Source organism: Podarcis melisellensis, assembly GCF_964234715.1.
Source record: "Podarcis melisellensis genome assembly, chromosome: W".
NCBI lineage: Eukaryota > Metazoa > Chordata > Lepidosauria > Squamata > Lacertidae > Podarcis > Podarcis melisellensis.
The window spans coordinates 5,271,947-5,288,842 of record NC_138535.1 but is presented as its reverse complement, the minus strand read 5'-3'; the positions used below and the strand labels follow the sequence as shown (position 1 = coordinate 5,288,842).

The window sequence follows — 16,896 nt, the reverse complement described above, 5'->3', positions numbered from 1 at the left end:
CTACCATCACTACTACTATTACTATTATCACTACTATTGTTACCACTACTACCATCACTACTATTACTCCACGCACCTGGTTTCCTGGATCCACTGCTACCACCACCACCGCTACTATTGTTGGTCTTACTACTACTATTACCACTACTATTGTTACTACTACCACCATCACTATTACTATTACTCCACGCACCTGGTTTCCTGGATCCACTGCTACCACCACTACCACTACCATTGTTACTATTACTATTATTACTACTATTGTTACTACTACTACCATCACTACCATCACTACTACTATTACTATTACCACTACTATTGTTACTACTACTACCATCACTACTATTACTCCACGCACCTGGTTTCCTGGATCCACTGCTACCACCACCGCTACTATTGTTGGTATTACTACTACTATTATCACTACTATTGTTACTACTACTACCATCACTATTACTATTACTCCACACACCTGGTTTCCTGGATCCACTGCCACCACCACCACCGCTACTATTGTTGGTATTACTACTATTATCACTACTATTGTTACTACTACTACCATCACTATTACTATTACTCCACGCACCTGGTTTCCTGGATCCACTGCTGCCACCACTACCAATACTATTGTTACTATTACTACTACTATTGTTACTACTACTACTATTACTACCATCACTACTACTATTACTATTATCACTACTAATGTTACTACTACCACCATCACTACTATTAACTCCACGCACCTGGTTTCCTGGATCCCCGGCTACCACCACTACCATTGTTACTATTACTATTATTACTACTATTGTTACAACTACTACTACTACTACTACCCCACGCACCTGGTTTCCTGGATCCCCGGCTACCACCACCACTATTGATACTATTACTACTACTATTGTTACTACTATTACTACCATCACTACTACTATTACTATTATCACTACTATTGTTACTACTACCACCATCACTATTACTATTACTCCACGCACCTGGTTTCCTGGATCCACTGCTACCACCACCACCACTACTATTGTTGGTCTTACTACTACTATTTCCACTACTATTGTTACTACTACCACCATCACTATTACTATTAACTCCACGCACCTGGTTTCCTGGATCCACTGCTCCCACCACTACCACTACCACTGTTACTATTACTATTATTACTACTATTGTTACTACTACTACCATCACTATTACTATTACTCCACACACCTGGTTTCCTGGATCCACTGCTGCCACCACTACCACTACCATTGTTACTATTACTATTACTACTATTGTTACTATTACTATTATTACCGTTACTACTACTACTACTACTACTACTACTACACGCAAAAATCATAATTCCCTCCCGGAGGTGGGAGATCTTGACAGCACCTGGTTTCCTGGATCCACTGTTCCCACCACTACCACTACCATTGTTACTATTACTATTACTACTATTGTTACTATTACTATTACCGTTACTACTACTACTACTACACGCAAAAATCATAATTCCCTCCCGGAGGTGGGAGGTCTTGACAGCACCTGGTTTCCTGGATCCACTGTTCCCACCACTACCACTACCATTGTTACTATTACTATTACTACTATTGTTACTATTACTATTATTACCGTTACTACTACTACTACTACACGCAAAAATCATAATTCCCTCCCGGAGGTGGGAGGTCTTGACAGCACCTGGTTTCCTGGATCCACTGCTCCCACCACTACCACTACCACTGTTACTATTACTATTACTACTATTGTTACTATTACTATTACCGTTACTACTACTACTACTGCACGCAAAAATCATAATTCCCTCCCGGAGGTGGGAGATCTTGACAGCACCTGGTTTCCTGGATCCACTGCTGCCACCACTACCACTACCACTGTTACTATTACTATTACTACTATTGTTACTATTACTATTACCGTTACTACTACTACTACACGCAAAAATCATAATTCCCTCCCGGAGGTGGGAGATCTTGACAGCACCTGGTTTCCTGGATCCACTGCTACCACCACTACCACTACCATTGTTACTATTACTATTACTACTATTGTTACTATTACTATTATTACCGTTACTACTACTACTACTGCACGCAAAAATCATAATTCCCTCCCGGAGGTGGGAGATCTTGACAGCACCTGGTTTCCTGGATCCACTGCTACCACCACTACCACTACCATTGTTACTATTACTACTATTGTTACTATTACTATTATTACCGTTACTACTACTACTGCACGCAAAAATCATAATTCCCTCCCGGAGGTGGGAGATCTTGACAGCACCTGGTTTCCTGGATCCACTGTTCCCACCACTACCACTACCATTGTTACTATTACTATTACTACTATTGTTACTATTACTATTACCGTTACTACTACTACTACTACTACACGCAAAAATCATAATTCCCTCCCGGAGGTGGGAGATCTTGACAGCACCTGGTTTCCTGGATCCACTGTTCCCACCACTACCACTACCATTGTTACTATTACTATTATTACTACTATTGTTACTACTACTACTACTACTACTACTCTACGCACCTGGTTTCCTGGATCCACTGGTGGAAGGCGTTGGCGTGCTGGGCAAACTCCTGGCGCAGCTTGTCGTTCTCCTCCTGGCGCCGCTGCTCCTTCTGCAGTTCCAGCTCCCGCTCCTGGGGGCGCAAACGAAGGAAATTAATTATCGGAATTACTATCGTTAAGATTCACTCCTCCTGCAGTTCCAGCTCTTGAAAGGGGGGGCCGGATCCGGAACCTTCCGGAACCCCATCTCGGACGCCGCCGCGGAGTCTAGAACGTCCCAGAACTTTCCGGAAGAGCCGGAACGGGAACCTTCCGGAAGTCCGTCTCGAACTCGGCCCCGCGGGGCCTAGAACCTTCAGGAACCTTCCGGTTTCCCGCTCCGGCTCTTGCGGAAAGCTCCGGAACCTTCCGGAGGTCCGTCTCGAACTCGGCTCTGCAATGTCGCTTCCAACGGGGAAAGGGGTTTCAGGGTTCTGGGGATCTAGAACCTTCCAGAACTGTCTAGAACAGTCTCTAACTTCCAACGGGGAAGGGGATTTCAGGATTCTGGGAATCTAGGACATCCTAGAACCATCTAGAACAGTCTCTAACTTCCAATGGAAAAGGGGATTTCAGGATTCTGGGAATTTAGAACCTTCCAGAACCATCTAGAACAGTCTCTAACTTCCAACGGAGAAGGGGATTTCAGGGTTCTGGGAATCTAGAACCTTTTAGAACTGCCCAGAACTCTTGACAGGGAAGGGGAAGTCTAGAACATCCTCTAACCTCCTGAAACTTTCCAGAACAGCCTATAATTTCCAACAGGGAAGGGGATTTAGGGAGTCTAGAAGCTTCCAGAACTTCCTGAAACTTTCCAGAACAGCCTAGAACCTTCGACAGGGAGGGGATTTGGGGATCCTGGGGACTCTAGAACCTTCGGAAACCTTCCGAAACTTCCCAGAACACTCCAGAACTTTTGATTTGGGGATCCCCGGGGAGATCCACTACCTTGATGATCTTCTGGAGGTTCTGCCAGGTCTCCTCATGTATCGGTTCGAGGCCCCCAGGAAAAGAACCTAGAACCTTCCTAAACCTTACTGAAACTTTCTAGAACAGCCCAGAACGTGGGATCCACTACCTTGATGATCTTCTGCAGGTTCCACCAGGTCTCCTGCTGTACAGGTTCAAGGCCACCTGGAAAGGAACCTAGAACCTTCCAGAATTTGCAGCAGGGAAGGGGATCTAGGGATCTAGAACCTTCCAGAACAGCCCCAAACGTGGGATCCACTACCTTGATGATCTTCTGCAGGTTCCGCCAGGTCTCCTCCAGCGCCTCCATGGTGAACCAAGTGTACAGGTTCGAGGCCACCCAGAAAGGAACCTAGAACCGTCCAGAACCTCCCGGAACTTTCTAGAACAGCCTAGCACTTCTGACAGGGAATAGGATTGGAGGATCCCCAGGGAGATCCACTAATGATTTTCTGGAGGTTCTGCCAGGTCCAGAACTTTGCGATTCCTGGGAGTCTATAACCTTCTAAAACCTTCCAGAACTTTCCAGAACAGCCTAGAGCCTCCATCAGGGAAGGGGATCTGGGGATCCCCAGGGAAATCTACTACCTTGATGATCTCCTGGAGGTTCCGCCAGGGGTTCGAGGCCACCCAAAAGTGAACCTAGAACCTTCCAAAACTTTCCAGAAGGGTCTCTAACTTTTCAATTTGGGGATACCGGGAGAGATCCGCTACCTTGATGATCTTCTGGAGGTTCTGTCAGGTCTCCTGGTGTGCGGGTTCAAAGCCACCTGGAAAGGAACCTAGAACCTTCCAGAACTTTCTAGAACAGCCTCTAACTTTGGCCAGGGAATGGGATCTGGGGATCCCCGGGGAGATCCACTACCTTGATGATCTTCTGCAGGTTCCGCCAGGTCTCCTCCAGCGCCTCCATGGTGAACCAAGTGTACGGGTTCGAGGCTTTCTAGAATGGGATCCCAAACTTTCTAGAATGGGATCCCCGGGGAAATCCACCACCTTGATGATCTCCTGGAGGTTCCGCCAGGGGTTCAAGGCCATCCGGAAAGGAACCTAGAACCTTCCAGAACCTTCCGAAACTTTCCAAAACTTACTAGAACCACCTAGAACTTCTGACAGGGAAGGGGATCTGGGGATCCCCGGGGAGACCCACTACCTTTCCACCCGGAAAGGAACCTAGAACCTTCCAAAACCTTCCAAAACCGACTAGAACCGCCTGGAGCTTCCGACAGGGAAGGGGATCTGGGATCCACTACCTTGATGATCTTCTGCAGGTTCCGCCAGGTCTCCTCCAGCGCCTCCATGGTGAACCAAGTGTACGGGTTCGAGGCGACCCGGAAGCTCCGGATCTGCCTCTCCAGCTCGGCCAATTGGTTGAAGTCGGCCTGGGCGGAGCTTAGGGAGGCGCGGAACGCGTCGTGCGCCTCCCTCAGCGCCCGGATCTCCTCCAGCGAGTTGCAGCGGACGGGATCCGTTAGATCTTCTTCCGCGTTCTCGAACCAGCTGTTGAAGGCGGAGGCCTTCTTGGCGAAGGTGAGGAAGAGATCTTCCACCTGTTGGTGGCGAGAGAGAAAAATTAATATTGTTATCGTTAATAATAATAATAATATTAATAATAATAATAATGAGAATAATAATAATATTAATAATAATAATAATAATGAGAATAATAATAATATTAATAATAGTAACAATGAGAATAATATTAATAATAATAATCATAATAATAATAATAATGAGAATATTAATAATAATAATGAGAATAATATTAATAATAATAATAATAATAATAATAATAATGAGAATAATATTAATAATAATAATAATGAGAATAATAATAATAATAATAATAATAATAATAATAATGAGAATAATGATGATCTCTACTTAGGGTCCCAACCTGCCCCCTTTTTCTCCCCACGGAAGCCCCACCCACCTTCCGGAAGCTTCTACGATTTCCTATGGGTCCCACAGCTGCCCCCTTTTTCTCCCCACTGAAGCTCCGCCCCCTTTGCCCCCTTTCTTCTTCTGCCCCCTTTTTCTCCCCACGGAAGCCCCACCCACCTTCCGGAAGCTTCTGCGATTTCCTATGGGTCCCACAGCTGCCCCCTTTTTCTCCCCACTGAAGCTCCGCCCCCTTTCTTCTTCTGCCCCCTTTTCCTCCCCACGGAAGCCCCACCCACCTTCCGGACGCTTCTACGATTTCCTATGGGTCCCACAGCTGCCCCCTTTTTCTCCCCACTGAAGCTCCGCCCCCTTTCTCTGCCCCCTTTCTTCTTCTGCCCCCTTTTTCTCCCCACGGAAGCCCCACCCACCTTCCGGACGCTTCTACGATTTCCTATGGGTCCCACAGCTGCCCCCTTTCTCTCCCCACTGAAGCTCTGCCCCTTTTCTTCTTCTGCCCCCTTTTTCTCCCCACTGAAGCCCTGCCCCCTTGCTCTGGCCCCCCACGGAAGCCCCACCCACCTCCCGGAAGCAGCTTCTATTTCCTATGGGTCCCACAGCCCCACCCCTTTTCTCCCCACTGAAGCCCTGCCCCCTTTTTCTCCCCACTGAAGCCCTCCCCTTTTTTTCTCCCCACTGAAGCCCTGCCCACCTTCCGGAAGCTTCTCCGTCTATTTCCTATGGGTCCCAAACCTGCCCCCTTTTCCTTCCCACTGAAGCCCCGCCCCTTTCTCTGCCCCACTGAAGCACCGCCCTTTTCTCTGCCCCCAACCTGCCCCTTTTTTTCCTCCCCACGGAAGCCCCACCCCCTTTCTCTGCCCCCTTTTTCTCTGCCCCCCAACGAAGCCCCGCCCACCTTCCGGAAGTGCTCCTGGGCTTCCGGAAGCTTCTTCTTCTGCCCCCTTTTTCTCCCCACCCCACTGAAGTCCCATCCCCTTTCTTTGCCCCCCAACGAAGCCCCGCCCACCTTCCGGAAGTGCTCCTGGGCTTCCGGAAGCTTCTATTTCCTATGGGTCCTACCCCCTTTTTTCTATGAGTCCTGCCCCCTTTCTCCCCCCCTGCCCCACGGAAGCCCCGCGCCACCTTCTGGAAGTGTTCCTGAGCTTCCAGAAGCTTCCAGTAGCTTCTCCTCTTTCCTATGGGTCCCAACCTGCCCCCTTTCCCCCTGAAGCCCCACCCCCTTTCCCTCCTCCCCTGCCCCACGGAAGCCCCGCCCACCTTCCGGAAGTGCTCCTGGGCTTCCAGAAGCTTCTTCTTCCGGGCGGCCGATCCGGCCAGCAATTGGTTCCAGCGCTTCGTCAGGGAGGCGTGTCCCCTTTTTCTCCCCACGGAAGCCCCACCCCCTTTCTATTTCCTATGGGTCCTGACCTGCCCCTTTTTCCTCCCCACTGAAGCCCTGCCCCCTTTCTCTGCCCACTGAAGCCCTGCCCCCTTTTCCTCCCCACTGAAGCCCCGCCCACCTTCCGGAAGCTGCTTCTATTTCCTATGGGTCCCAAACCTGCCCCCTTTTCCTCCCCACTGAAGCCCCGCCCCTTTCTCTGCCCCACTGAAGCACCGCCCTTTTCTCTGCCCCCAACCTGCCCCCTTTTCCTCCCCACTGAAGCCCCACCCCTTTCTCTGCCCCACTGAAGCTCCGCCCTTTTCCTCCCCACTGAAGCCCCGCCCTTTTCTCTGCCCCCAACCTGCCCCTTTTTTTCCTCCCCACGGAAGCCCCACCCCCTTTCTCTGCCCCCTTTTTCTCTGCCCCCCAACGAAGCCCCGCCCACCTTCCGGAAGTGCTCCTGGGCTTCCAGAAGCTTCTTCTTCCGGGCGGCCGATCCGGCCAGCAATTGGTTCCAGCGCTTCGTCAGGGAGGCGTGTCCTCTTTTTCTCCCCACTGAAGCCCCACCCCTTTCTCTGCCCCACAGAAGCCCTGCCCACCTTCCGGAAGTGTTCCTGATCTTCCAGAAGCTTCCAGAAGCTTCTCCTTCTAGTTCCTATGGGTCCCAAACCTGCCCCGTTCTCCTTCCCACTTAAGCCCCGCCCACAACCTGCCCCCTTATCCTCCCCACAGAAGCCCCACCCCTTTTTTCCCCCACTGAAGCCCTGCCCCTTTCCTCCCCGCTGAAGCCCTGCCCACCTTCCGGAAGCTTCTATTTCCTATGGGTCCCAACCTGCCCCCTTTTCCTCCCCACTGAAGCCCTGCCCACCTTCCGGAAGCTTCTATTTCCTATGGGTCCCAACCTGCCCCCTTTTCCTCCCCACTGAAGCCCCGCCCTTTTCTCTGCCCCCAACCTGCCCCCTTTTCCTCCCCACTGAAGCCCTGCCCCCTTTTCTCCCCACTGAAGCCCTGCCCACCTTCCGGAAGCTTCTTCTCTTTCCTATGGGTCCCAACCTGCCCCCTTTCCCTCTTTCCCCCTGCCCCACCGAAGCCCCGCCCACCAGAAGCTTCTTCAATGGGTCACAACCTGCCCCCTTTTCCTCCCAACAGAAGCCCCGCCCACAACCTGCCCCTTTCTCCCCACAGAAGCTCCGCCCACAACCTGCCCCCTTTTCTCCCCACAGAAACCCCACCCCTTTCCCTGCCCCCTTTCTCCCCACATAAGCCCCGCCCCTTTCCCCTACCCCCTGCTGAAGCCCCGCCCACCTTCCAGAATCTTCCAGTAGCTGCTTCTATTTCCTATGGGTCCCAAACCTGCCCCTTTTCCTCCCCACTGAAGCCCCGCCCCCTTTCCATTTCCTATGGGTCCTGACTGCCCCCTTTCCCCCTGCCCCACAGAAGCCCCGCCCACCTTCCAAAAGTGCTCCTGGGCTTCCGGAAGCTTCTTCCCCTATTTCCTATGGGTCCCAAACCTGCCCCCTTTTTCTCTGCCCCCCAACGAAGCCCCGCCCACCTTCCGGAAATGCTCCTGGGCTTCCAGAAGCTTCTTCTTCCGGGCGGCCGATCCGGCCAGCAATTGGTTCCAGCGCTTCGTCAGGGAGGCGTGTCTGGCCTCGATGGCTTTCGATTGGACGTGGCGGGCGGCCAATAGCTGCTCCTTCAGGGCGGCGATGTTGGAGATCCCTTCCTGCTGGAAGGCCTGCAGGCCGGCGTCAAAGGTTTCCTGGTTGGGGGGCAGAAAAAGTGTGGGGCAGGGGTTAAAATTCTGTGGGGTGCGGGTTGGGATGATGTGGGGAGAATTCTGTGGGGCACAGGTTCGAATTCTGGGTTGGGGGCAAAGTGTAGGGCAGGGGTTAAAATTCTGTGGGGTGCGGCTTGGGATGATGTGGGGAGAATTCTGTGGGGCACAGGTTCGAATTCTGGGTTGGGGGCAAAGTGTAGGGCAGGGGTTAAAATTCTGTGGGGTGCGGGTTGGGATGATGTGGGGAGAATTCTATGGGGCACAGGTTCGAATTCTGGGTTGGGGCAAAGCGTGGGGCAGGGGTTAAAATTCTGTGAGGTGCGGGTTGGGATGATGTGGGGAGAATTCTGTGGGGCGCGGGTTCGAATTCTGGGTTGGGGGCAAAGCGTGGGGCAGGGGTTAAAATTCTGTGGGGTGCGGGTTGGGATGATGTGGGGAGAATTCTGTGGGGCACAGGTTCGAATTCTGGGTTGGGGGCAAAGCGTGGGGCAGGGGTTAAAATTCTGTGAGGTGCGGGTTGGGATGATGTGGGGAGAATTCTATGGGGCACAGGTTCGAATTCTGGGTTGGGGCAAAGCGTGGGGCAGGGGTTAAAATTCTGTGAGGTGCGGGTTGGGATGATGTGGGGAGAATTCTGTGGGGCGCGGGTTGGAATTCTGTGGGGCAGTGGTTCAAATTCTGTGGTGTGCGGGTTGGGATGATGTGGGGAGAATTCTGTGGGGCGCGGGTTGGAATTGGATCGAGGGAGAGGGGAGTGGGTTTGAATTCTGTGGGGCAGGAAGTTCCACCCACACAGATTGGGGTCAGGGGGTTGAATTCTGTGGGGCAGGAAGCTCCGCCCACCCGGATTGAGGGGTCAGATCCCTTCCTGCTGGAAGGCCTGCAGGCCGGCGTCAAAGGTTTCCTGGTTGGGGGGCAGAAAAAGTGTGGGGCAGGGGTTAAAATTCTGTGGGGTGCGGGTTGGGATGATGTGGGGAGAATTCTGTGGGGCACAGGTTCGAATTCTGGGTTGGGGGCAAAGTGTGGGGCAGGGGTTAAAATTCTGTGAGGTGCGGGTTGGGATGATGTGGGGAGAATTCTGTGGGGCACAGGTTCGAATTCTGGGTTGGGGGCAAAGCGTGGGGCAGGGGTTAAAATTCTGTGAGGTGCGGGTTGGGATGATGTGGGGAGAATTCTATGGGGCACAGGTTCGAATTCTGGGTTGGGGCAAAGCGTGGGGCAGGGGTTAAAATTCTGTGAGGTGCGGGTTGGGATGATGTGGGGAGAATTCTGTGGGGCGCGGGTTGGAATTCTGTGGGGCAGTGGTTCAAATTCTGTGGTGTGCGGGTTGGGATGATGTGGGGAGAATTCTGTGGGGCGCGGGTTGGAATTGGATCGAGGGAGAGGGGAGTGGGTTTGAATTCTGTGGGGCAGGAAGTTCCACCCACACAGATTGGGGTCAGGGGGTTGAATTCTGTGGGGCAGGAAGCTCCGCCCACCCGGATTGAGGGGTCAGATCCCTTCCTGCTGGAAGGCCTGCAGGCCGGCGTCAAAGGTTTCCTGGTTGGGGGGCAGAAAAAGTGTGGGGCAGGGGTTAAAATTCTGTGGGGTGCGGGTTGGGATGATGTGGGGAGAATTCTGTGGGGCACAGGTTCGAATTCTGGGTTGGGGGCAAAGTGTGGGGCAGGGGTTAAAATTCTGTGAGGTGCGGGTTGGGGTGATGTGGGGAGAATTCTGTGGGGCACAGGTTCGAATTCTGGGTTGGGGCAAAGTGTAGGGCAGGGGTTAAAATTCTGTGGGGTGCGGGTTGGGATGATGTGGGGATAATTCTGTGGGGCGCGGGTTGGAATTGGATCAAGGGAGAGGGGAGTGGGTTTGAATTCTGTGGGGCAGGAAGCTCCACCCACCCGGATTGAGGGGTCAGATCCCTTCCTGCTGGAAGGCCTGCAGGCCGGCGTCAAAGGTTTCCTGGTTGGGGGGCAGAAAAAGTGTGGGGCAGGGGTTAGGGTTGTGTGGGGTGCGGATCCGAATTCTGTGGGGCGCGGGTTGGAATTCTGTGGGGCAGTGGTTCAAATTCTGTGGTGTGCGGGTTGGGATGATGTGGGGAGAATTCTGTGGGGCGCGGGTTGGAATTGGATCGAGGGAGAGGGGAGTGGGTTTGAATTCTGTGGGGCAGGAAGTTCCACCCACACAGATTGGGGTCAGGGGGTTGAATTCTGTGGGGCAGGAAGCTCCGCCCACCCGGATTGAGGGGTCAGATCCCTTCCTGCTGGAAGGCCTGCAGGCCGGCGTCAAAGGTTTCCTGGTTGGGGGGCAGAAAAAGTGTGGGGCAGGGGTTAAAATTCTGTGGGGTGCGGGTTGGGATGATGTGGGGAGAATTCTGTGGGGCACAGGTTCGAATTCTGGGTTGGGGGCAAAGTGTGGGGCAGGGGTTAAAATTCTGTGAGGTGCGGGTTGGGGTGATGTGGGGAGAATTCTGTGGGGCACAGGTTCGAATTCTGGGTTGGGGCAAAGTGTAGGGCAGGGGTTAAAATTCTGTGGGGTGCGGGTTGGGATGATGTGGGGATAATTCTGTGGGGCGCGGGTTGGAATTGGATCAAGGGAGAGGGGAGTGGGTTTGAATTCTGTGGGGCAGGAAGCTCCACCCACCCGGATTGAGGGGTCAGATCCCTTCCTGCTGGAAGGCCTGCAGGCCGGCGTCAAAGGTTTCCTGGTTGGGGGGCAGAAAAAGTGTGGGGCAGGGGTTAGGGTTGTGTGGGGTGCGGATCCGAATTCTGTGGGGCGCGGGTTGGAATTCTGTGGGGCAGTGGTTCAAATTCTGTGGTGTGCGGGTTGGGATGATGTGGGGAGAATTCTGTGGGGCGCGGGTTGGAATTGGATCGAGGGAGAGGGGAGTGGGTTTGAATTCTGTGGGGCAGGAAGTTCCACCCACACAGATTGGGGTCAGGGGGTTGAATTCTGTGGGGCAGGAAGCTCCGCCCACCCGGATTGAGGGGTCAGATCCCTTCCTGCTGGAAGGCCTGCAGGCCGGCGTCAAAGGTTTCCTGGTTGGGGGGCAGAAAAAGTGTGGGGCAGGGGTTAAAATTCTGTGGGGTGCGGGTTGGGATGATGTGGGGAGAATTCTGTGGGGCACAGGTTCGAATTCTGGGTTGGGGGCAAAGTGTGGGGCAGGGGTTAAAATTCTGTGAGGTGCGGGTTGGGGTGATGTGGGGAGAATTCTGTGGGGCACAGGTTCGAATTCTGGGTTGGGGGCAAAGTGTAGGGCAGGGGTTAAAATTCTGTGGTGTGCAGGTTGGGATGATGTGGGGAGAATTCTATGGGGCACAGGTTCGAATTCTGGGTTGGGGGCAAAGCGTGGGGCAAGGGTTCGGATTGTGTGGGGCAGGAAGTTCCGCCCACCTGGTTTGAATTCTGTGGGGCAAGAAGCTCCACCCAACTGGGTCAGGAGGGGTCAGGGGAGGGGGTTCGAATGTTGTGGGGCGCGGGTTGGAATTGGATCGAGGGAGAGGGGAGTGGGTTTGAATTCTGTGGGGCAGGAAGCTCCGCCCACCCGGATTGAGGGGTCAGATCCCTTCCTGCTGGAAGGCCTGCAGGCCGGCGTCAAAGGTTTCCTGGTTGGGGGGCAGGAAAACTGTGGGGCAGGGGTTAAAATTCTGTGGGGTGCGGCTTGGGATGATGTGGGGAGAATTCTGTGGGGCACGGGTTCGAATTCTGGGTTGGGGGCAAAGTGTGGGGCAGGGGTTAAAATTCTGTGAGGTGCAGGTTGGGATGATGTGGGGAGAATTCTATGGGGCACAGGTTCGAATTCTGGGTTGGGGGCAAAGCGTGGGGCAAGGGTTCGGATTGTGTGGGGCAGGAAGTTCCGCCCACCTGGTTTGAATTCTGTGGGGCAAGAAGCTCCACCCAACTGGGTCAGGAGGGGTCAGGGGAGGGGGTTCGAATGTTGTGGGGTGCGGGTTGGGATTATGTGGGGAGAATTCTGTGAGGCACAGGTTCGAATTCTGGGTTGGGGGCAAAGTGTGGGGCAAGGGTTCGGATTGTGTGGGGCAGGAAGTTCCACCCACCTGGTTCAAATTCTGTGGGGCAGGAAGCTCCGCCCATCAGGGGAGGAGTGCTGTGGGGCAGGAAGTTCCACCCACACAGATTGGGGTCAGGGGGTTGAATTCTGTGGGGCAGGAAGCTCCGCCCAGTGGGATCGGGGTTAGGGGTTCGGATTGTGTGGGGCAGGAGGTTCTGAACAGCAGGATCAAGGGGTCAGGGGAGGGGGTTTGGATTATGTGGGGCAAGATCCACCCCCAAGATTGAGTAAGGGGTCAGGGGAGCGGGTTGGAATCCCTGATTGGGATCAGGGAAGAGGGTTCAAATTCTGTGGGGCAGGAAGCTCCACCCACCTGGGTAGGGAGAGGGGTCAGGGGAGCAGGTTTGAATTCTATGGGGCAGGAAGCTCCGCCCAGATGGATCAGGAGAGGGGTCAGAGTCAGATCCCTTCCTGCTGGAAGGCCTGCAGGCCGGCGTCAAAGGTTTCCTGGTTGGGGGGCAGAAAAATGTGGGGCATGGGTTAAAATTCTGTGGGGTGCGGGTTGGGATAATGTGGGGAAAAATCTGTGGGGCGCGGGTTTGAATTCTGTGGGGCGCGGGTTCCAAAGGCTGGCGTCGAAGGGTTGAGGGCAGAAAAAAGTAGGGCAAGGGTTCAAATTCTGTGGGGTGCGGCTTGGGATGATGTGGGGAGAATTCTGTGGGGCGCGGGTTCGGATTATGCGGTGCGAATTCTGTGGGGCACAGGTTTGAATTCTGTGGGGCGGATTCTGCGTTGGGGGCAAAGTGTGGGGCAGGAAGTTCCGCCCACCTGGTTCGAATTCTGTGGGGCAGGAAGCTCCACCCCCCACTTAGGGGGTCAGCGGGTTCAGATTATGTGGGGCAAGAAGCTCCGCCCACACGGATTGAGGGAGGAGAGTCAGGGTCAGGGCAAGTGGGGCAAGGGTTGGGATTGTGTGGGGCAGCAGGCTTCGCCCAGCGGGATTGAATTCTGTGGGGCAAGAAGCTCCGCCCCCTCCAGATTGAGGGGTGGGAAAAGTGGGGCAAGGGTTTTGGATTGTGTGGGGCGGGAGGCTCCAAACAGCTGAATTGAATTCTATGGGGCAAGAAGCTCCGCCCATCAGGGGAGGGGTAAGGGGAGTGGGTTGGAATTCTGTGGGGCAGGAAGCTCCGCCCAGCGGGTTTGAGGGATCAGGGGGTGGAGGGTTGTGGGGCAGGAAGCTCCACCCACCCAGATGGGGGTCAGGGGAGCGGGTTCGAATGCCATGGGGCAGGAAGCTCCGCCCACCCGGATGAGGGAGAGGGGAGTGGGTAGGAATTCTGTGGGGCAGGAAGCTCCGCCCGCCCAGACTGAGGGGTCAGATCCCTTCTTGCTGGAAGGCCTGCAGGCCGGCGTCAAATGTTTCCTGGTTGGGGGGCAGGAAAGTGGGGCAGGGATTCGGATTGTGTGGGGCGGGAGGCTCCACCCAGCAGGATAGAGGAGTCAGGGGAGCGGGTTTGAATTCTGTGGGGCCGGAAGCTCCGAACAACGGGATTGAGGGGTCAGGAGAGTGGCTTTGAATTCTGTGGGGCCGGAATCTCTGCCCACCTGGATTGGGGTCAGGGAGCGGGTTCAAATTCCGTGGGGCAAGAAGGTCCACCCACTTGGATTGTGGGGTCAGGGGTTGGAGTCCTGTGGGGCAGGAAGCTCCGCCCACCCAGATTGGGGTCAGGGGAGCGGGTTCAAATCCCGGATTGGGGTCAGGGGAGCGGGTTCAAATCCCGGATTGGGGTCAGGGGAGCGGGTTCGAATTCAGTGGGGCAGGAAGCTCCGCCCTCCCGGGTAGAGGGGTCAGGAGTTGGAGTCCTGTGGGGCAAGAAGCTCTGCCCCCCCAGATAGGGGTCAGGGCTTTGATTCCTGTGGGGCAAGAAGCCCCACCCACCCGAATTGAATTCCATGGGGCAAGAAGCTCCGCCCACCCACCCGGATCGGGGTCAGGGGGTTGAATTCCATGGGGCAAGAAGCTCCGCCCCCCACTTAGGGGTCAGGGTTAGGGGTCACCTGTTTGGTCAGCAGAGTCTGGACAGAAGACAGATCCCGGCCGTAATCGTCCGTCTTGAGGCTGTTCTCTTTCTCCCCTAGAATATGTGGGGCAGAGAAGTGGGGCAGGGTTAGTTCAGGTTCGGGGCTTCCGTGGGGCAGACCCTATTCTTAAGCCTAAACCAACCCTAGCACTGACCCCTAAGCCAAGCCTAGCACTGACCCCTAACCTTGACCCCTAACCCTGACCCACACCTAGCATTGACCCCTAACCTTGACCCACACCTAGCATTGATCCCTGACCCACAAATAGTATTGACCCCTAAGCAAACACTAGCACTGACCCCTAACCTTGACCCCTAACCCTGACCCACAGTGTTGACCCCTAACCCAACTCTAGCACTGACCCCTAACCCCAACCTGAGCATTGACCCCTAACCTTAACCCACCCCTAGCACTGACCCCTACCCCTGACCCCTAACCCTGACCCAAGACTAGCACTGACCCCTAAGCCTAACCCAACCGTAGCATTGACCCCTAACCCTGACCCTGACCCACACCTAGCATTGACCCCTAACCCAACTCTAGTACTGACCCCTAACCCCAACCCAAGCCTACCACTGACCCCTAACCCTATTCCTACCCCCAACTCAACCCTAGCATTGACCCCTAACCCCCTAGCACTGACCCCTAACCCTGACCCTATTCCTAACCCAACCCTAGCCCTGACCCCTAACCATAACCCAACCCTAACCCAACGCTAGTACTGACCCCTAACCCTGACCCCTATCCCTAACCCTGACCCCAACCCTGACCCCTAACCCTGACCCTATTCTTAATCCTAACCCTTCCCCTGACCCCTAACCCAACCCTAGCACTGACCCCTAACCCCATTCCTACCCCGAACCCTGACCCTATTCCTAACCCAACACTAGCCCAGACCCCTAACCCTATAATTGCCCCCCATCCCTACCCTGACCCTATTACTAACCCAACCCCTGACCCCTAACCCAACCTAGCATTGACCCCTAACCCCATACCTACCCCTACCCCTAAACCTGACCCCTAACCCATCCCTAACACTGACCCCTAACCCCAACCCAACCCCTGACCCCTAACCCAACCCTACAACTGCCCCCTAACCCAACCCCATCACTGACCCCTAACCCTGACCCCTAACCCTAACCCAACCCTAGCACTGACCCCTAACCCTAACCCAACCCTAGCACTGACCCCTAACCCTAACCCAACCCTAGCACTGACCCCTAACCATAACCCAACCCTAGCACTGACCCCTAACCCAGCCCTAGCATTGAGCCCTAACCCCATTTCTAACCTTAACCCAACCTTAGCGCTGACCCCTAACCCAAGGCTAGCACTGACCCCTAACTCTATTCCTAACATTGACTCCCAACCCTAACCCTAACCCTGACCCCTAACCCAACCCTAGCCCTGACCCCAACCCTAGCACTGACCCCTAACCCTGAGCCCTAACCCTACCACTGACCCCTAACCCTGACCCTATTCCTAACCCTTCCCCTTCCCCCTAACCCTAGCACTGACCCCTATCCCTAACCCAACCCTACCACTGACCCCTAACCCTGACCCTATTCTTAATCCTAACCCAACCTTAGCATTGACCCCTAACCCTGCCCCCTAACCCCTACCCCAACCCCATCACTGACCCCTAACCCTGACCCTATTCCTAACCTTTCCCCTTCCCCCTAACCCAACCCTAGCATTGACCCCTAACCCAACCCCATCACTGACCTCTAACCCTAACCTTTTCCCTGACCCCTAACCCAACCCTAACCCTGACCCCTAACCCAACCCTAGCAGTGACCCATAACCCTGACCCTATTCCTAACCCTAACCTTTTCCCTGACCCCTAACCCAACCCTAGCACTGACCCTAACCCTAACACTGACCCCTAACCCCAACACAACCCTAGCACTGACCCCTAACCCTAACACTGACCCCTAACCCCAACCCAACCCTACCCCTGACCCCTAACCCTGACCCTATTCCTAACCCTAACCCTGACCCCTAACCTACCCTAGCATTGACCCCTAACCCAACCCTAGCCCTGGCCCCTAACCATAACCCAACCCTAACCCAACCCTACCACTGACCCCTAACCCTGACCCAACCCTACCACTGACCCCTAACCCTGAACCCTAACCCTGACCCTATTCTTAATCCTAACCCAACCTTAGCATTGACCCCTAACCCTGACCCCAACCCCTACCCCAACGCTACCCC

At 54.3% G+C, this 16,896-nt stretch overlaps 1 protein-coding gene across 1 annotated transcript in view; it reads right to left on the bottom strand.

Annotated features, from left to right (window-relative positions):
- LOC309361257 (spectrin alpha chain, non-erythrocytic 1-like) overlaps positions 1–16,896 on the bottom strand; it is a 199,058-nt gene that overhangs the window by 38,465 nt on the left and 143,697 nt on the right. The window contains exons 41-44 of the mRNA XM_081896165.1: positions 14,656–14,732; positions 8,373–8,582; positions 4,812–5,108; positions 2,569–2,681 (exon numbers count right to left, since the gene is read on the bottom strand). Coding sequence (XP_081752291.1) covers positions 2,569–2,681; positions 4,812–5,108; positions 8,373–8,582; positions 14,656–14,732 — 697 coding nt within the window. The remainder of the gene's footprint in view (positions 1–2,568; positions 2,682–4,811; positions 5,109–8,372; positions 8,583–14,655; positions 14,733–16,896) is intronic.